The sequence below is a fragment of the Tachypleus tridentatus genome, chromosome 11 (genome assembly GCF_004210375.1).
Source record: "Tachypleus tridentatus isolate NWPU-2018 chromosome 11, ASM421037v1, whole genome shotgun sequence".
Taxonomy (NCBI): domain Eukaryota; kingdom Metazoa; phylum Arthropoda; class Merostomata; order Xiphosura; family Limulidae; genus Tachypleus; species Tachypleus tridentatus.
Window position 1 is genome coordinate 81,627,980 of NC_134835.1, and position 22,712 is coordinate 81,650,691.

The 22,712-nt window shown below is 32.7% G+C and overlaps 1 protein-coding gene and 1 long non-coding RNA gene across 2 annotated transcripts in view; one reads left to right on the forward strand and one right to left on the reverse strand.

The window, feature by feature from the left end:
- The window catches only part of LOC143232601 (uncharacterized), a 45,967-nt gene extending 23,373 nt beyond the window's left edge, over positions 1-22,594 (forward strand). Inside the window, exons 2-3 of the long non-coding RNA XR_013017626.1 lie at positions 18,429-18,632; positions 20,871-22,594. This is a non-coding gene — a long non-coding RNA (uncharacterized LOC143232601). The remainder of the gene's footprint in view (positions 1-18,428; positions 18,633-20,870) is intronic.
- The window catches only part of LOC143232600 (eye-specific diacylglycerol kinase-like), a 424,387-nt gene that overhangs the window by 259,618 nt on the left and 142,057 nt on the right, over positions 1-22,712 (reverse strand). The window contains exon 2 of the mRNA XM_076468219.1: positions 15,833-16,049. Coding sequence (XP_076324334.1) covers positions 15,833-16,008 — 176 coding nt within the window. The 5' untranslated portion in view covers positions 16,009-16,049. The remainder of the gene's footprint in view (positions 1-15,832; positions 16,050-22,712) is intronic.

A 22,712-nucleotide genomic window follows, 5' to 3' on the forward strand; every position in this document is an offset into this window, starting at 1 on the left:
TATACAGCATGAGATGGAAGAAACTGCTCCAACAGGAAACTGAATGGCAGTTAGCACGAGTTGTGAAGAACAAGAAATGTTCAGGACAAACAACTGAGAGTTTACATCAGACATGTATCAAAACCAGCCATGAAAACTAAAATAATGGGTAGGAAGTTGCAAGAAGTGAATCCTAGTAACTGTTGTTTGAATCAAAAGTCATTAGTCTCAGCTGTCAACAGAAAAGTGGATCTAGTGTGGTGCAAAATCCATCAGGATTGGACTATTGACGAATTAAAATATTGCATAAGATGAAGTAATGATGTGGATTGTATCTTCATGGTACGAAGTGAGCCTGAACGTCCATAAAAATCATGTTCACCCTTAATTCGCTATATAGTATCCTCAAGAAAATAGTTGTTTTCAAGGTGACGTTGCCACCATCATCAACTGTTTATGGTTGATGTGAGTAGCATAAGAGGGAACTCTACCATTTTCCCTAACTTCAACAATTCCCAGACCTAAACTCGACTAAGGTTTTGTGTGACATTTTAAAATGTACTTCCAGAGCATATATTTGTTTACCTTCGTTGCCGTAGGATTTCATGACAGTAGTAATCGAGCAAAGGACAAAAACTGAACTTAACGTACGCCAGAAAGGAATGGTGTTTATGTCACTATAGATCATAGACCAACAGGTTGTCATAACAGGGTTTCTCATTTCACCTCCCCCCCAGGCATTGTAAATAGACTTAAGACACATTAAGTCGACCGTACACCCAATAATATAGTATTTTGTTCTTACGGTACACTACTGAAGAAGTCTACCATAGTGTTTTAAACCAATTACTTATAGTTTCACTTTTTACCTGTCGAGAAGCCATTCTTGCCAATAGCATGTACAATGACAAAATATAAGAAATTTTGTGTGTAAAAGCTCTACGGTATACTATAACATTTTAAGTACATTTTAATCACCTGAACATTTTAGTTTTCTAAATTTAAAAACGTCATTGACTATTACCTTACTAATTACTTTACTCCAATTGTCTGTTGTTCTTGTTTTTGTCCTGAGGCCACTTACGACTGCTGAAGCAACTGAGAGGGTGATACAACATATGTGATTCTAGGGCTAATTTTACCTGGTAGCGTTCATCCCCTTTTCAGGTAACTACCCCTAATTAATGGTGAAAAGCTAAAGAAAAAGCATCCAGGTAGCACTAATCACCAACACCTCTTTGGCTACTCTCATGCCAATGAATAGCATATTGACCATCGCTTTATAACACTCCCATAGCTGAATGAGAGAGCATTTTTGGCTATGGGAATTCAAGTCGACGAATTGCTGATTGCGAGTCGAGTGCCCTAAATACCAGGTTATTTCATACTTCGCCTCATTATTTCGGTTAAAATAATCAATCCATTACAAGTTACCAAGTGAAGACACCTAAAGTTTTGTGTGCTATAACAAAAGAAAATATTATTCAATTACCAATGTAAACCGTTTTAATACAAAATCAGTTATTTTCCTTCACCAATAACATCATGTAACAAAAGTTTTATTTTTTCTTGTTCCTGGACAGAAAGTGTTATTTCCCAATTGCTTATGCCTAAAGTAAATGGAAAACACATATTTTCTCTTCAAACTTTGCTTTTGTGACCTGAGAGCGTGTAACTAAAACATGATGTGAGACTATATTTGTGAGCTGATACGTGAAAGTGATTTGCATTACAGTAGCAGATCTCGAAAAACTACTCACTTCTAAACATATTTGTATAACTTTGGTATAAATACATGTAAATCTTGACTCATATGTTGTTTTATTCAAACCTTATGTAAATGAAAATGCGAAAATTTGCCCGTTTTTACATAGAAAATAGGTTATCTAAATTTCATTATCCAGGTCACAAAAGAGAAGTCTGTAGGGAATAATGACTATTTTCTGTACTTTTACAACATAAGCAATTAAGAAATAACACATACTATTCAGAAACAAAATTTGTGTTACATAGTGTAATCAATATTTTGTCACAGACATTGTGGTTAAATGTAGCGTTTCGTCGGAACAATGATGATCAGAGAATAGAACACATTAGATGTTTTAATGGAGAATAAGGTTGGTCGCTTGCATCTGTATCAATTATTCTTCAATGTAGCATCATTAGTTATTATTGAAAAATATGAGACTCATGACACTTATCATTTAAAACTTTCCATCTATAGAAACAAACCTCAATTCATTAGTCGATATCCATACTAAGACCACCTGTCAAAAAACTCTTGTTATTTTTTATCTATTCACTGTTGGTCAATCAGAAATAGGAGTTCTGAGTAAATATTATTGTAATTTGCAGGACGGTAGTTTCTTTAATTCATCTTTATATTTAAATAAAATAATTCGCGTTGCTGGATCCATAAACCATCTTAATCCCAGTGACTTGAGCATAACACTACTCAGAGTGAGATTATGTTGCTGGATCCACAAACCATCTTAATCCCAGTGACTTGAGCATAACACTACTCAGAGTGAGAATATTGTACTTAGAATTAGATCAAGCTCAGTCACAATTCTCTAATGTATGAACACAGGGATCACAAAATGTTATAAAATATCTATATTGGGCCTGAAAAGATTACATGTACACAATAAAGCTGGAAAGTTGTTTTTTCTAGGAGAAACCACAATATCGTGCAGTTGAAGTAGGGATGCTTCTTACAAAAAGGCTACTTTAAACAGCGGTACCACTTCCAAGCAATTACCTTCGCCCTGCCTACTGTATACGTCTACGGACAGCTGTTATTATAATCATTATAAGGAAGCTTTTAACACCACGTTACTCACGCAAGGTCTTTCAAAGGAGTGTTATAGCACCATTTCTTATTAAAGGAAAAATTCATGTTCCGACTTTCTGTTCTCCCTATATAAAGCTATGTATATAAAGATAGGTTTACTAACATAAACAGTTACCCAACCCAAAGTCGATTGGCCGCTAACTATACGTTAGATCGTATTATCTTCAGGATCTACTAATGTACGTTATAGCATCCGAGTTAATCAGCTTTAGGTAATGCGTTGAAATGGTTCTCGTTATTTCAACCCACCCATCTATAGCAGTGTCGAAACCACCTTAGGAAGGATAGTTGTGCAGTCCAAGGGTTCAAACTTGTATCATGTGCTACCGTTCAATCGAACGTTTGTAACAATTGCGTATCTCTCTTTGTTATCAAATCCTCACGGTACATAGTACTGATAATACGTTACGGAAGAGAGCGTGTTAAAAAACAATGAAGGATCATTAGGTCTGAACCTTCCTTTGCTCTATATAGATAAATAAATATTTTAAGATAAGAAATCTATAAATGAAAATGTAATGTAGCCTAGGACGATACCTTTCCGTTGTGTACTTTTATACGTTTATTCTCCCGCTAGGTGTCGCTTTATTTACTTTTGTTCACTGGAAGTATTTTATAATGCGTATCACACGCTTTCTTTGGTTAATTCTGATAATGTCTTTATTGTGAAAGATAATTTGAGATAAATTAACTTCTGATTCTAATACACTTTTTAAATTAATTATTCTTTTTGGAGGTTTGTACATTATACAAAATATATTACCTCAGACATATCCAAGATAATAAAATATACACATACACAGTATATAGGTATTATCAGATATTTGGTGGTATGCTTTGTTTTACAGGGTATATATATTCAAAATAAAAATAATTAAAAAAATTAATTTCGAATCAAACCACCAGTAAAATTGTATACAACAACATTTTAAAATTACCGAGGTCATGCTGTGAATTTTACCACAGTTTGTTTTATTTGGGAACAGACACATAAAATGGACTATCTGTTCACCTCGAAGAATTGACTTCAGGTTTTAGCATTTCAAATGAGTAAACTTTCCGCTGACTTACACTACGGGGGATTAGGTTTAAAAGGTTATTACATATTTCACAGCTTCAGTGTTCTATATTTAGCTGTATTCCTTAAGTGTATATTTTGAACAGAAATCACTGCTTTGCAAGCGATGCCAAGACATACTAACATCTGTATTCTTTGTAGATCGAGAAATTCTTGTTATTGAAAACAAAGCTACACAACGGATCATCTGTACTATGCCCACCACAGGTATCAAAACCCGAATTTTGACGTTATAAGCCCTCAAGATTTCCACTGAACCACCGGGGAGCGAAAGTTTGTTTTAACACAAAGCTACATAAATGGGCATATGTGCTCTGCCCTCCATGAAAAATCGAACCTTGGACATAAGGGTTGGTCCATCAACTCACTTCTGGCTTACAGAGGAACTAGGTCGAGGGAGACATGAAATTCGTTATTAACACAAAATAATCACCCATTCTTAAACTATGTGTATATCGATAGACAGTCGAAAGTACTCACACAAAAATGTTGGTAGTCGAATCCGTAAACTTCTGTCCCTCTAATAACATGAAAAATAATTAGTTACAAAAGCTTTTAATATGTTTTTACTTAGATTTTTGATGTAATGTTGAAGTCATTTTTTTACTAGCAGATATTTCTAATTTTTCTATTTTGCTCTCACTTCTTACTTGACCAAACTAAATAAATCACTAATTTAAAAATGTGATAGATTAATAAACAGATACAAGCAAGCAGACTGACAGATGTCTGGAAGCGTATCAAGTAAACAAAATATAAAATTACCACATAGACAAAACTAAGAAAACTAAAATATAGACATACTATAGAAGTAACTAGAAACTACTGAAGAGATAAGAATATGGATATATATGAGAAGCTAGAAAAAACACAATAAGAAACGTAGTTGGCACATGGCTAGAAAAGTATTAGTTGTAAAAACGGAATGATTTTAACTTTTACTTGTATCAAATTATTTATTTATTTATTTATTCTATCAACTAACGTACACGTGCATCTATCCTGGGGGTGCAGTGTATGTGTTGTAGAATGCTTCTAGTTTCTGAACCATTTCAATCCCTACATTCAAAAGACTTATAATGATCATTCTTAATTTCGAGTAACAAGCAAGCCAGAAACTTTCTCCTTGACCATTCTGTTTTAAAACATCAGTTGGATATCCTGGCTGTTAGCAGTACTTTCGGTCTTTATCCCAAAAACACTCAACAAAGCTGAATTTGCTTGATGAATTAGTAAACACTGAAACAGAACTGTCACACGTAAAGCTTCATGAACCATACTCATCACACTTGTCAAACGTAGTTATTGCTAATTAATGATTTTAACGTTGTTTATTAAATATATTTAATTTCATATATAACTAAAATAAAAAAAATGAATTTAATTCTGCGATCTATACAAACATATAAAGCTTAAGTCTTATTTATTATGTGGCAAGTTCTAGCTAGTTGTCCGCAGAACAGTAGAAAATTCTATTTGTATTGAATCAACAATAAGTTTACATACTTAAACGTTCACTGCCGGGGTTTGATTAGTGATAAACAGAGCGCATTGTGAAGCTTTGCGCTAAACCAACAGCAATATCAACCTTAATTTGACCTTGATAAATTGAGTATGTTCAATGTCCAGACTTGAAACAAATTGTTTATGAATTTTATAAACCAAAGATGTCATGTTCTTAGTCTTAAAAGAAGAAAGTTAATAAACGTTAAAGACAAAAAAAATATTGTTTTAAATCTCTCTGGTGTAATAATTTCTTAAACTTTTGTTGAAGTAGTAAAGTTAGGAAGAACAATGTTATGTGTATCCTATAGTGACAGTGCTTACTGTGTGATCTATACCGAGTCAACAACTACACACTGGTAAATGACTAACCCAGCTTAAGTCTTGCTGGAGTTGAATTGAGTTATAAGTGTGAAGTTTAAAAGCTTAGCTTATGTTAGAGTATATGATGAATAAAGTAATGTCTATTCTGTATTGGCTGTGTTAATTATACTATGTAACACAAATTTTGTTCCTGGATAGTATCTGTTATTCTTAATTGCTTATGTTGTAAAAGTACAGAAAATATCCATTATTCCCTTCAAACTTTGCTTTTGTGACCTGGATAATGAAATTTAGAAATTAACCTATTTTCTATGTAAAAACGGGCAAATTTACACATTTTCATTTACATAAGGTCTGAATTAAACAATATATGAAACAAAATTTACATGTATTTATACTAAAGTTATAAAAATGTACAAAAATGTTTAGAAGTGAGTAGTTTTTCGAGATATGTGACTCTAACGTAAACCATTTTCACGTTTCAGCCCCCAAATATAGTCTCTCTTCATGTTTTCGTTATACACTCCCAGGTCACAAAAGCAAAGTTTGAAGAGATAAATAGGTGTTTTCCATTTACTTTAGGCATAAGCAATTGGGAAATAACACTTTCTGCCCAGGAACAAAAAAAAGTAAACATTTTGTTACATTGTGTTACGTTTTTTTATACTAAGTCAACGACCACTTACGTTAGATTTGAATAAAACTGTATTTCGGATATGTGAAATGCTTAGGACTGTTTGCCGTTGTGTAAGAAAGTTGTACATAATCTATAATTATTTTGTTAATTTGTTTAATATTTTTAATAATATTCCTATTAAATATTGCATGTAAAGGTGGTTGTTAATATTATACATTTTACTTTAAAAATCGTGCTTACCATCAAATATAAAAAAAAACACTGTGTGTGATTTGTCGGAAAAAAGAAGAGAGAAAAAAAAAAGAAAACCTCAGTAGATACAACTCATGAAAATTCTTTAGACAGGATTACAGTAAATTAACCTATGAGGCTTTCTTTTCCTATATATTACTTATACTTTTGTGCGTCGGTAATATTAAGTATGGGGTGCGCATATACCCGATTCGATTTTTATTACCCAAACGGGATCTCTACTCTGAGCCTACCCCCAAATTGAAATTCTTTTGGGCAGGATTAGTGTAAATTAATGTATGAAACTTGGGTGTGGTAAAATAGATCAATCAAAAGAATTTGATCTCCTGAGTCCCAAACAGTAATTAGGTTTCAAATCGGTCAAAAGATGACAAACCGAGAAACTAAAAGTTTCTACTCGAAAAAAATCAGCTCAGAACCATTACATGAGCTACTACGCCACGGCTAAAAACTATATTAAAAAGTTAATGGGTTAGTCTTCGAACTTTCTCCATAAACCTTCCAAATCATAACAAATTCTAGCATATATAATGAGTTGTGATAGGCAAACATTACAATTTATTTTCCTTGGGATGTTTGTAACAATAAGCGGCAAATTTATAATTTAAAATTTATTGTAAATCTTGAAGGAAAATTATTAATAACGCCAATGTTTAAATCGCGAAAATACACTTCATTTCATATTAGTTGAACGTTTTAGCTTCAATGTTAAGCCCATCGAATAAATACTATGTCAAAAATTATGTATTACGTGTAAAGAATACGGTAGTCTTTTAAGAGAAGTTGTGTGACGTATTGAAATTCATGTTAAAATATATTATACTGCTTACGTACTTAAACTGTTTTGTTAGTCAAATCTTACTGAAAGTAGTTGTTAAGTATAAAAAAGTTATGTGTTTCAATTCGTCAAGTTTAAACTAGTAATACGTGTTAATGTGAATGTTATAAAAATAGTGTCGTCTGTAAACTAATGATACGTGTTAATGTGAATGTTATAAAAATAGTGTCGTTTATATAAATCATTAACTTACCAATATTGTGGAAAGTTCGGTTAATTGCACATTTGAGTTTTCGTTGATTTCAGGTAAGAGTAGGCTGGTGTAGGAGTTGTTGAAACAAAACATTTTGATAGATGTAGCGTCGAAAGATGTTTTACTTTTAGTTCATTCTATGGAATTTTCAATAATTAAGTATTTGTAATTATTTATACTTCAATGTCTGGTATAGGCATAGTGGTTAGAGCGTTCCGCTCGTAATCTGAGGGTTGCGGTTTCGAAACCTCATCAACGAATATGCTCGTCCTTTCATATGTGGGGGCGTTATAAGTTACGATCAATCCTACTATTCATAAGTAAAATAGTAGTCCAAGAGTTGGTGGTGATGGCTGATTTATCTCTAGTCTATCACTTTTAAATTAGTGGCGGCTTGTGTAGATAGCTATCCTATAGCTATGCACGAACATTAAAACAAACCAAACTTGTCTTATGTTTCGTAGTGATAAGATACTTTTTGTTATGTTCGTTGGTGTACTTAAGGTTTACATATATTAAAATGTATAATGTACATTTCATGGAATTTTTACCTCCAGGTACAGAGTGACTTATGAAGTGTTGGATATGTATAGTAACTTGAGAATTACATTACTGTTAACATTTATATCGCCTAAAAATTCTTTTAAAATATTATTGTCTTTCAAATATACAATGTAAGTAAGTTTTCAAGTATACAATGCAAAAATCAGGGATTCGATTCTCCTCTATGAACACAGAAGGTAGCCTAATGCGGCTTTGCTATAAGAAAAACATACACTTTTTAATAATACTGTCGTTACAATAAGTATAGGCAGTGTAATTTAGCAGTGTAAGACAAAGAAAAAGCAGCTACTATTCATCAACACCCACCGCCAACTCTTGGGCTACTCTTTTAGCAACGAAGAGTGGGATTGACTGTTACATTATAACGCCCTCACGGATAAAAGGACGAGCATGTTTGGTTTGAGGGGGATTCAAGCCCACGACTTTCAGATTATAAAGGAGCACCTTAACCTCCTGGCCATGCTGGGCCCATGCTGTAACCGAGTTCTTTATAACTGCTAATTATATAAATTGTTTTTGCAAATAAAAATCAAGTTATTCTTTGATTTATCTGCTAATTTTGTGACGTATGTTAAATAGAAAGGTTCTAAAAATTATTCTTTGATGAACCACTTGTGTGAAAGGATTAGGCGTAAGTTTAAACACTAATTCTCTTGTACATTATTTACTCCATGTCAGTACTTTGTAATGTTCTTTCAACTTTTGCAAAATAGTGGTTAAAAATTCTCGTTTTCTGCTAAATAGATCGGAAACCAATATTTGAATTTGATAAAAAATAAAATGAAGTGTTTTGCTCGACGCCACCGCCTTTAATAAAAAGCTTTTGATTATCAAATAATTTTTTTTTCGTCCTTCAAACAATCTTCCTGATAACTAATAACATTTCAAACAAAGAAGACACATTTACTCAGAATTTAGTGTGACAGTTTGCGACGAAATAACTGACGTTATATTAAACAGAGCATCTAACGTTAATAAAACAGACGAATATTGTCTTTTCTGGTAATTTTCTATATCGTTGTACTTTACATATTTCTTAACAAGGTGTTATTGATAATTACATAAAAACAAAGCTTACGTGAAGAGTGGTTATTTTAGAGTAGTTAACAATCAGTAATTTTACGCCTGGTGACAAAAGCTGATTTTGTGGCGAACAACATTAGCGATTTAACGATGCGTGTGAGGAAAATATACGTTATTTAGTAAGAGAATTTGGCATCAAGCGGAATTGAAATATAACATGTTTTTTTTTTCTCTTTTACTTACATACGTTAACGCTCAGTAGGTGTCACCTTTGGGTGTGTATGTGGTTGTATTCGTGAAATTTAAAAGAATATCACGCGGGAACGGTTCTCATAAAATGAGCGACCGCAAAACGATATTAACGTGTGGTTTTTCTCTACCATCTCAATATGTAAAGTTTCTCACTACAATAAACCTGGCTGTTTGAAAAGCACCTACCATAATTTAATTCAATGAAAAACTAGACAAAAAAACATTATTGGAATATAATAACATGAACATTTTACTTTATACCTATTGCGGTGCTCATATCACTGCCGTAAGGCCTAGAACTTAGTTGTCAAAAAAACCGTCAAGTTCTGTGTCTAACCATAACTGTGGCTCCAAGCCCACAATTTACTCCGCTATTCAGCTGTCAGAAGTTACAGATTTCAGCAACTGGAAGTATATAAATCAGTTCTAGTTCTGTTCTACATCCAAAGTGCATTTGCCGCGACCGCATTTTCCATACTAATAAAAAGGACTAAATTATATACAATTCAATATTATCTTTCTTTTGGCGTCAAGAGAAAGAGTGAAAAAAAAAAACAATTACAGCTGGTGAAAAGTCCGTATTGCGGTGCTAGTAGTCGGAAGGTGAGACATTTTAAACAGAAACATATACAGCACTCTAATTATGAGGCGAGTAGGTGGAAGAAGGTGGAAAAGTTACTGATGATAGCATTCAAACACCAAACTGAATTTATCGCTTCGGTTCGCACAAGCGTCGTTTTCAGAACCTTGTGGAAATGTTTAGAAAGGACATTTCCTCAAGTACATAAATATAACTTTAATTTGTTTTGGTCGTTAAAATTCGTGTAAGAAGAAAATATTTATTTGTGACGTTTTGTGTGTGTGTGTTTTTTGTTAATGAAAAAGATTCTTAAATTGACTATACGTGTTCTGCCCGCCAGAGGTATCGAAACTCAATTTTTAGTGATTTAAGCTTTCAGACGTATCACTGAGTCATCAGGAGGAGCGAGCTTTAACGTTAGAAATTCCAACAAAATTAACATAAAACAACTTCATATATTATGGGTTATCTGTGCTCTGCCCAGATATCGATATCCGGTTTCTAGGTTTGTAAATCCGCAGGCTTACCGCTATGCCACTAGGGGGCAACTTTATGTATATGTATTTTAAACTCCTTTCAACATACAAGAAAAGCAACATTTTATCCTAAATACATATATGCAGAAATACATTTTGAAATAACATAGCTTCCAAAAGGTTTTTGATATTTAAGGTAATTTTATGAAAAAACTCTCCAAACGCTACATACAAACGCACACGATAGATTGGTATTAGAAAACAATGTGTGGGAAACATGCACATTATGGTATAATTCCGGTTTTATTTATCTTGCTATTAAACAGAATAAAATGTAAGTAAGGACTAGAAATGCACATCTAAATAAAACCGATTAAGAACTAAAGCAACTCATTTTTAGATATCTTTTCTTTCCTTTTATATATTAATATTTCCTTTTTATTTATCTTATTCATGTTTTTCTTACACTACAAATGATTGTCAGATATGGAACGTAACTTCTTTAAACCAACCATAATTTTCCAACTGAGTTTTTTCCAAAAACCAACTGAGATTTTCCGTTGTCAGAAACTTCTGAACGGAACCAGTGACGTCACTGAAGATCATCCTACTAGCGTTGACGCTTTATGTTTTTTAAATCAGCCTTAACAAAAATGGCTGCCTACTAAAGCATACGGATGATCGTATTTACAGACAAATAAATTATAATAACAACTTTATTGCGCTATGGACGAGTGACATTTTGAAATACAACACTAAAGTGTACAGCACAGAAACGAAGTTTGTTCAGAATTAAAACTTGAAATATGACTTATCGTGGTGTTTTGAAAACTATAATATAACTGGATTTAGACATTTTGTTTAAAACCTTTGTATTAAAACAAATTTCTTTAAGAACAGCAATATGAAATACCAGGGTCGTGGTATAACATGAAAGAAACAAATATATGAAAGTAGGGTTTGTAAGAGAAAAACAGAATTCTGAATTACTATAGAGAACAACAAAACTTCTCCTTCAGGAATATTGTTATAATCTAGTTTTGCTGTATTGGTTTGTTTTGAATTTCGCGCAAAGCTATACGAGGGCTATATGCGCTCTGCTGTATTGGTCATTCGTATTTGAGGAGCGTTAGTTGTCTCTATAGTAATTCAGAATTCTGTTTTTCTCTTAAGCTTTACTTGAACATATGGAATTGTGACGAATTTACCGTTATACGTTTATTATAACACTTACGCTTTACCGTTACACGTTTATTATAACACCTACGCTTTTTTCAGTACAGTTTTCTTTTTTCTTTGCATGTGGAGTGCATTCTTTACTGTGTGTTCCGTAAGTCCTACCTGTTCTCCAAATTTCTAGAAATTTACTTAGAATACAAATCGATAATATATACTTTATGAGAATGCGCTAGAACATTGCTGAAATTTCGAGAAACTCGCGTGATTCTTATAATAGCAGCTTAGGAGCCGAGAAACAATTTAAGAATAATGTTATAAGTCAGCTACAGTCAATGTGGTATAGGTCTAGAAAGTTACAGTTGTGATTAACGTCTATCATTCATAAAACTACGGGATTTGAACAGGAATGTTTATAAATTTTGAGCATTGCAAACCATTCAACTTCAGTAAATTAACTACGGACGTTAGTATTTCTAGGAGGATGCTAAGTATCTTCATTGGTAAGAAGTGAACTTGTAACCTATGTGAGGCCAATCAAGAAATGACAGCTAGCTAGCTAAAACCGAGATGTGACAATATCAACTCAGAATTAATCCGCTCATTGTGAACCTGGATCGTCGATAAAATATTCAGTTCTAGACCGGATATAAGAATCAGTAGAATGTATAAGATTGTAAATTCTTGTATATAAGCCATCATTTTCAATAATTGTTAGTTACAACTGTTATTATAAATTGTATTGTTTTTGTTTGTATATTAAAATAAATTTTTTAAAAAAAGAAAATTGTGCTTATTAATATCATAAATTTAATACATATTAACATTTAAATTCTAAATTTCGTAATAGTAAAGTTTGGTAGTTTCGAAGTATTGTTCAGCAGATTATATTTTTTCCTTTTCCAAAAATAAAAAGTGATATTTTCTACAATGTTAAGCCACGAGATACGTTAGTTGTTGCTGTTGTTTTCAAGTACAAACTTTTAGCTCATTGGTACGTCATCTCTTGACACCGACGTGAGACCTAATTACAGTTTTGGGCTTCGGAGGTCAACACTTTTGATTGATGTATTTGGATATGCCCAAGGCCTCATAAATTAATTTATTCTAATCTAATTCTGCCTAAGATAATTTCAGTTTGAAGGTAAGCCGATAGAGGTCCTGATGAGTAATTAAATAGAATTAGATGTGCGCGTTCTTCACTCTTGGTATTGCTGGCGCAGAGAAATAAAACTGGAAAAACATAAAAACGGTTTCATAGATTGGTTTACTCTTCATTCTGCCTAAAAAGAATTTCATGTGCCTCGGATATTGAGAATTTTATTTGGTTTATTTAATTAACATTACGTACGTAAAAATAAAATTAATTACGAGTATACTTCTGTTACATCACTTTCGTGTCTGGAACTTTGAATGAATGCCAGTGATCGATTTTCTCCAACGCATTCATTACCTATCCATTGTAATCAAAATAGTTAACTTAGAATGTAAGAATAAATATAAGATAAATAGGATAAAGATTAGACTGAAACAGCGATATGTAATAAATATTTCTAGTTAAAAAGATATATATCATACTTATTCAAACTTTTCCATATAACGCCAAACCAACCAATCAAACTTTCGAATGTAATGATGGGTGACGTTTAACGCTGTACTCTCTGTGGCGCCATCTTTGAATGGATATTTGCATTTGACAAACAAACAGAAATTTTCCCAAGGCAATTAGTTTAAATAAAACATGAAAAGCACGATAAGGTGTTCTAAAAGTTGGCGTTCAATGTACTACGAATGTATTTATTTCATCATTGAAGTACTTACGGTTGGCGTAACTAAAATGTATTGAAAATGTAATCTAAGAAAATATCACCAGTAATACTAAATCAGCTAGTTGTATCTCAGAACTGCTGGTATGGGTATTAACACTTTTATTGATAAGCAGAGAACAACATTTCGACCTTGCTAGGTTATCTTCAGGTTAACAAGAGACTTTGCATCAGCTAGCTCTTACAAAGATAGATATTACATTATGTTTATTGCTATCTCTTGGAGATCTGTAGCAACATATAGAAATAACAAGATAATTTCGCATCTCTTTTAAAACGAGCCGATCGTTTCTCAAACTTTGAATTGTTTATATTTAGTCTGAAAAGTTCTAGGTAGAAATTCCTCGGTAATAAAAATACCTTTTAGTAAATTAATTTTTTGAAACAAACTCCAGCTTAAAGTTTGGTAATTAAAAATTTCAATGCATTTAGAATGTTTTGAAAATGAAAAACGTGTCAAATGATGTAAAGAGTACTTGATGTGTAATTTTTACCGATGTTACATCACCCGTGCAGTAGCAATATTGAACTACTTAGAAGTAAATGCAAGTATGATATGTGGTAATGAGCTATGTGGATGTTAGGATGGACAACAAATTTTTGTGTGTTTTGTAATTAATAAGATACTCCATCTTTTAAGCGAAGTTTATTAATATTGTTGGTCATACGGTGTAAATTAGTATTGATTGTTTTTGAATTTCTGATTATGTTCGCTAGACTTCCATAATTTAGCAGTGTAAGACCAGATGTTGGGTTACTCTTTTAGTAACACACAGGGGACCCGGCATGGCCAAGCGTGTTAAGACGTTCGACTCGCAAGCTGAGGGTCGCGGGTTCGAATCCCGGTCGTACTAAACGTGCTCACCATTTCAGCCGTGAGGGCATTATAATGTGACGGCCAATCCCACTATTCTTTAGTCAAAGAGTAGCCCAAGAGTTGGCGGTGGGTGGTGATGACTAGTTGCCTTCCCTCTAGTCTTACTCTGATAAATTAGGGATGGCTAAGCGCAGATAGCCTTTGAGTAGCTTCGCGCGAAATTCAAAACAAACAAATAATAATCAGAAGACATAAAATATTTAAGCAGAACATTTTACTTGCAGTTTTAAAGTATTCCGCTCTATGAACTTATAAAAAACGACACGTTAATAAAATATTATGCATTAACATTAATAAACACTAAAAATCAACTTTATTTTAATAACAACTTAAATCCCAAAGCATACGGCCCGGCATGGCCAAGTGGTTAAGGCACTCGACTCATAATTCGAGGGTTATACAGGTTCGAACCTCCGTCACACTAAACATGCTCGCCCTTTCAGCCGTGGGAGAGTTATAAAGTACAGTCAATCCCACTATTCGTTGGTAAAAGAGTAGTTCAAGAGTTGGCGGTGGGTGGTGATGATTAACTGCATTCCTTCTAGTCTTATACTGCTAAATTAGGGACGGCCAGCGCAGAGGGCCCTCGAGCAGCTTTGCGCAGAATTCAAACCAAATGATACAAAACGAACTGCTTGCTCTGCCATCTAGTGAGATTATACCAAACTTAGCGTAACAGATTAATGTCAGAAGCATTAATATGATATGGTCAATTTTAGATGACTAACTAATAATATCATATGGTTTACAATGATATATACACGTTGAAACTCATTATGTGATACTTTACTGTGAAAATGTCTGTATCGTATTATAAGCGAGCATTAATATACACATGTTCTGTTGTAGAATGATCAGTTTTTGTCATCATGTCATTCAACTTCACATTAATTCACGAGAGTTTCAGAACGTAATTTCACTGATGATTGTTTTCCACCTTCAACTGAACGTTCAATACACATTTGTAATTATTAAACGTAGCTTTAAAAGGATAGCAAGTAAAGCAACTTAATTAATTTATATTTTTGGTAAAAGCTTTTTATGCTAACATTTTCTTATTAACTATTTCATACGATCATTTCAGTGGTGATAAGCTTATAGAACATTAACTATAGAAATGTTAAGCTTTGTAAATCACGATTTTGTACAAGTTTCAATGAACGCCATCTGATAATTTATTCTGTTAAGTTTCTGAAAGTAATAATTTTCAGTTATACATTTCTAATGTATTAAATTTTTGTAACATAATAATTGTAATAACAGTTATTTCATATTAATGCTTTTCCTTGTTTTTCTTTTTATCGAAGGACGAAAGTTAGACATCAATGTTGTTGCTCTTTCATAGAATGATATTTTGGACTTAATACTAAGATTCATAAAATATTGACATGTAAACAAACCTGTATGAAAGTCTATGGCGAGAAAGCGGAAGTTGTGCCCAATCTACGCTATCTAGTATATCCGGAGGCGTCAGAAGTCCATCTGTTGGTACATATTCAACGATCTGTTCTGCCGGCTCTTCATCAACGATGATTGTAGGCGGTACTAAGGCGGAGCCACTTGGGCCTGTCGCCATAGTAACGTACAGCCACACATGCAGTTTTATTTACAACACATCTGAAAAATTAAGAGAAGTGTATAATAAGGTCATTTGCCTTAGCTGAATCTAGGCATGGTTTTGGAATGATGGCATTAACCAGCAACTAGTTAGAGTTAATTAAGGAAAAAACATAATTAATCGAAAACAAAGTTATGTGCTTGCTAGTTTTATTTATATAAATTTCCACTGTTTCTTTCCTTTTGGTTAGGTAAATATAACATAACGACAAACCATTCGGCTGCAGTAGTATCCCCAACAGCCTTTAAATTTTAATTATTAAAGTAATTGATATGTAATAAGCAGGAAGTTATTTAATTAGAGTGTTTTCATTAAAACAAAATTAGCGGTAAGGTTAAAACAGCATCTACATGGTGGTAATTAATATAACCTTATCAGGTAAATAGAAAATTTACAGTGTTTTTGTAGTAAATATGATTCTATAATCTTATTTCAAAACATATGCATTACTGTTATATAAGTGTCAGTCGTATAACTAAACGTTTGTCACGGTTTTAATCAATATATTTTTGGCACTAACTATCATTAAACGTTATTTGGCTGAAAGACGTAGTGATCCATACAGACATTCAATAAAGTTATTAAAAAACAACAAAAAATTCGAGAAAACCGTATTACAGAAGAGTATTAGGTAAAAAAATTAACAGTTGATCAAAGAGAGAAAGTTCAATATATTCTTGTTTCCAAGTTTAAGCTGTACTTAAGAGTACAACACTGGGACCTTTTTGACGTTTACACGATGTAAATTATTTATAAGTAAATGCGTAATATTACCTGTTTCTCTCAGGGATTTGATTAAAATTGTGCTAATAAAACTTTATCAGATTAATATCTCGGTTACTACTGAAAACATTATTGAAAAAACGTAAAACAATAACAACTGGTTCTTCACCATTACCCATCATCATCTCTTGGGTTAGTCTTTTACCAACGAATAGTGAGATTGACCGTTACATTATAACGCCCCTTGGTTGAAAGAGCGAACATTGGAGATGTGAGAGAGATTCGAGCCAATGACCATTATATTACGAGTCGAGCACCCGAGCCACCCGACCGTGCCGGGCCAATACGACTCAATCTGATATTTATAGAAACTACTTAAAATTTGTAATAATTAAAATAATTTATTTTTCAGTTAGTTCTTTTTTGTGTATGTTTGTATAATCTACTGATTTGAAACTTCAATTTTAAAGTTATGCTTTCGTTACCTTTGGACATAATTTAAATGTTTTACAAGTAAATTCGTTATATTAAAAATATCCTCTTTGATCACAGATGGCAGCACAGCTGTAAAATGGCTTTATGGGTGATGCCACAGCAAGGAACAAACTGCATTCAAACTTTCTGCTGAGTCTACGAACGTGTGGCTACTACAAGAAACTAAGAAATTAATCTTTTCCAGTATATGAAATAATAATATCCACTAAAAAATATTTATTTTGTGTATTAGGAAAATTCCTACTGACATTCTATACGAAATTATTAGAGAAATGACTATAAGATTAAGTTATTTAAGACTGTATCCGTTATAGGTACTTAGTATCTGGAATAAGAAATCCGTCCGCTGTGTTATAAGAAAGAGCTCTGAACGTGAAAGTAGTTTATCTCACGGTTTCTTATTAGTTACTTTTTATTCCTTCACAGATCTAATTCATACTCAACTTCAGAAGTTAATAAATATTCATGGTAAAAAAAAACAAAAAACATTATGATACCAATAAAGCTTCACTGTTTTTACAAAGAAGTTTCACGAGATATTTTTCTACCTCAAGCATTATCTGGTTAAAGTTAACACAACATAATAGTATATGTACGTTGTTAGGCTCAAATGCGTTATAACGACCACTTAGACTCTAACATATATGTATATTGGCAACTAAATATTATTCTAACATACAGATATATGTTGGCAACTAAATACATGGTGTTCGGAAAGTCACTGTGCAGTTTTGAAAGCAGTGATAACAGTATTCATTCAGTCTATTTCAAGCCAGCAACTGATAGCGGTGTTTAGAAACAAAATAAGAAAGATCCAAGCCTGTATTGATGCCAACGGGGTCACTTTCAACATTGTTTATAATTGTCATTCATATTTACCTCCTGTATTCTATATTGAAACATGTCTGTTAATAAATATATAAGTGAACAGTGACTTTCTGAACACCCTGTATTATTCCGAGATATGTATAATGACAACTAAATATTATTATACGTTCTATTCTATTTACTTCATTTATGAACTACCTTAATGAATTTTTTTTACATTAATTGAATTTTATTCTATGAATTTTTTGTTTTTAGTTAAGCATCCTAGTTTGTTTCAGAATTCGTGTTGTAAACATTTGTGTGTACGTTTATGTGTTTTTCTTATATCAAAGCCACATTGGATTATCTACTGAGTCTACCGAGGGAAATCGAACTCCTGATTTTAGCGTTGGTAAGCATTTATAAAGAAAATGAAGAGTCACTGAAGTTTCTTAGAGGAAAGTACTAAACAGAAAAGTTATATACGGTAGTCATCCATAGGGCAGAGATCTAAGTCTTCAGCCTTACAACTCAGAAATCGGGTTTAAAAAACCGTGGTAAGCAAAGCAAAGAGTCGATTGTTTGACTTCGTCTTTAACAACTACCAAACTAAACCATTAAATTCAATAATTACTACTTTAAATATAGAGTTTTCTTTATGATCACCTGTTTAACGTAAATGTTTTAAGGAAAGATTTGAGTAGAGATGATTAATATTAAGTAATTGTTCAGTAACTTTCAAAATTATTCGATTATTCAACTATGCTATAAAAAAACAACACCGAAAAGCTGTCAAACTTAGATGTATTAAAGCGTGAAGTTTTATTAAAGCTTGCCAGTTAATGGCAGTTTTTTGTTAAATGTAAACCTTTAAAAGAATAATTTGGTGGAGACTATGAATATTAAGTCATTGTTTAAAACCTTTCAAAATAATTTGGATATTTATCTACGCTATGACAAACATCCGAAAAGTTGTCACATTTAGATGTTTTAAAAGACTAAGTCTTAAAGCTTGCCAGTTAACAGATGTTTGCTGTTAAGCATAAAACTACACTATGAGCATTTGTGCTCCGCCTACCACAAGTATCAAAACTAGAGTTTTAGCATTACTTGCTCCAAGACTTGCTACGAGCCACCGACAGGGGAGAGGGTGCCCCATTCCAGTCAACGAAATTCATAAATGTTAAATGGCAAAGGGAGATAATTTCATCTACTAATGTCCCGATAGAACCACTACCAGAATTTAACTATACAGGATTCTATTGTATAAATTACGCTGTGGGGGCGTTATGACGTGACCGTCAATCCTACTATTTGTTGGTAAATAAGTAGCCCAACAGTCGGCGGTGGGTGATGATGACTAATTGTTTTCCCTCTAGTCTTACACTGCTAAATTAGAGACGGCTAGCGCAGATAGCCCTCGTGTAGCTTTGCGCAAAATTCAAAAACAAACAAAAACTGATTTCCTACGACAGCTAGGGGATTCATCGTCAACTATTCCTAGTAATAACTTGTACTATGTCAAAATATTGGATTTATTTTGTATAAATTAAAACATAGGGTATATCTAATCTAAAACATGTATATTATAATTCTGTTTATTATATTAGTTTATTTTTTTCATCAATGTGATGTTTTGTTTTATATTAACCAGAAATATATAAAAAACATTAATTTAATCAAACTGAATAGCTCTGCGGTTAGCAGAAAAGCTCAAACGCTTCGTAATATTGTTGATAGGTTAAGTCATTCCGAAAATAGATTTTTTTTTTTAACTTTCATTGAAAATGGTAGCAACGTTTGAGTCCGGAATCAATTAATATGTTCATAGGTTCTCATACAACGAAGTAAAAAGTCATTAGTTGAGTCCTGAATAACTATTATAGATGCTTTCAAAAGCACTCATTAATTTAATTGTTCTAAAAAATTAACGTTTGAAGTGCTATTCTACAATGATTGACTGCATCTGATGACGGAAGTCATCAGGAGCTCAAGTAAGTAGCTTACTTTAATGACATATCCACAGAATAAAGTTAAATGTTGAAGATAATTGAATTTTATTATTAATATAGATCGAAGAGACCAGAGCCTCAGCTCTATCCTTTAAAGTACTGTTCGATTGTTTGTTTGTTTTTCGATTTTTAAGCAAAGCTACACGAGAGCTATCTGCCTTAGCCATCATTAATTTAGCAGTATAAGACTAAAGTAAGGCATCTAGTCATCACCACCAACCGCCAAATCTTGAACTACTCTTTCACCAACGAATAGTGGGATTGACCGTCATATCAGTTTATAACGCCTCCACGGCTGAAAGGACGAGCGAATCTGGTGTGACGGGTATTCAAACCCACGGCCTGTAGATTACGAATCGAATGCCTTAACCATCTGGCCATGGCGGGCCAACCTATTTGGTCGATACGTTATTATAAGAACGAAATTGGCATTCAAAATTGAACATTTACAGCAGTACAAATTATAATTGCAATTAAAATAAGCACATGTTTTTTATTACGAATAAATCACGGTTTGCTCTTTTTCTTAAGCATGATATAAAAGAATCATGTTTTAAAGAAATACAGTTTATACGAGTTTAAATTATTTTTTCACAGCATTAAAAATGTGTTATATCTTGTAGGATGTGAAAGTTAATAGTCTGTATGTAATCAGGAAATACTTTCTTTTATTTATGCTGTGTACATGTTATAATAGTGACACTTAATCTTAAAGAGTGAAAGGTTGTATAAAACAAGGTTTTAATAAAAAATAATGTGCAGTCACATGTTATGTTTTTTTAGAATTTCATGCAAAGCCACACGATGGCTGTCTGCGCTGGCCGTCCCTAATTTAAGAGTGAAAGATAATAGGAAAGGCAGCTAGTCATCACCATCCACCGCCAACTCTTGGGCTACTCTTATACTAACGAATAGTGGGATTGACCGTAACATTATAACGCCTCCACGGCTGAAAAAACGGCTGAAGTAAGTTTCGTATTACAATTGTTAAAGGTTAAACATAATAGTCCCATATGAAAATTTCAGGAGAACAAACTCCATCGCAAGTACTTAAAGTTAATGATACATCTCAAAAGTCAAGGTAGTTTTATATAGTAAAAGTTGAGTAGAAAGATTTCAATTATTGTAAAAATAATACTAATAATTAGGATTTACGATGAAACATCCACTGGGTCTCTCTGCTACACTTATGAAAATGATACTATTTCTTCCATTGGATCCCCTTGCTACACTTACGAAAGTAGTAGAATTTCTAAAGAAATTCTTGGAAAATATCACTTCTAAATACGAAACAAAAATCTTAAAAATATTTATCTAAATCAGTTCACTTCACATATGATACTGAATATTTAGGTTTATTGAACACAGTTTTTAAAATTCAGGATTACAAATGTCAACTTACATAACCATTAATTTTATATTGAATAAAGAGTACAGAATATATCTGTATCCAGGCTGAAATACCTATTGTTATTATCCTTCCATAATCAGTATAGAATGCACATTATTTTAGTTATATAAAGATAGCTTTTTTATATTTCTTTGCAGTTTTACATATAGTCATGACATTATTGTAAAACCGACATCGAAAGGTCGTAAACATACGTTAATCTTTTAACATAGATAAAAGTTACATGATACGAATTTAGTCTCGAACTAGTATGCATTATTCTGCGTACGGACCTTGCACGAAAGTAACATATTCAAATAAGTGGTATAAAAACTTCAGGTCAACTGGGACTATGTGTAATCGAATTATCTAACCTAGTGTAGGCTGTAGGACTATAAAAGTGGGGTATTTACAATATTATTGAACTCTTTTGTTTGGTCTTGATTTACTTCTGCCTCTGTTTTCATCACTTCAACCAGTTGAAATGACAACGGAAAATAAAAAGCCGACCAACACGGTGACTAAAAAAATATTATTTTGAATAAAAGTCTCTATTTATTCATTTCTGTTTGCTTGGAGTCTACTTTCAGATAATCCCCGTAAAAGTGTCTTCGAGAATTACTCGGGTTCTCTAAGGAGCTGAGTTGAAACCTTTGTGAAAACCTCGGAACCAAGACGATTCGGTTCAGTACGACCATTGGTTTAGGAAGAGTTGCGTGATACACATACAGACAAGGAATATTGATGTATATTTAATTATATATAGGAATGCTAAGTAATTTTAAAGCACCTTTATAACTCTTGAATTTGTGATATGTATTTGTATTACTTAAAACAAATTAATAATTACGGCTTTGCTTTCATCATTATTAAAAAATGCCTGCATTTAGTCTTCAAACAAAGAACAAAGTACAACAGTTCCGCGCTATGGTAACACGGCATGTTGAACGTTGTAAGAACAGTCCACAAACGTAAGCTAACTGTTACAAGAACAGTACACAAAAATAAGATAAACGTTATAAGGTATAAGAATAGTACATAAAAGTAAGGTAAACGCTATACGTACAGTATACAAAAGTAAGGTAAATGTGATAAGAACAGTACACAAAAGTAAAGTAAACGCCAAAACAGAAAAAGTAAACAACAGAGGTGTTCAAGAATACATTCTTGTTTAACGTTTTAATTAAAACTATAAACGTAAAGAAGATGTGTGCTAAAACTAAAGACGTTTAACA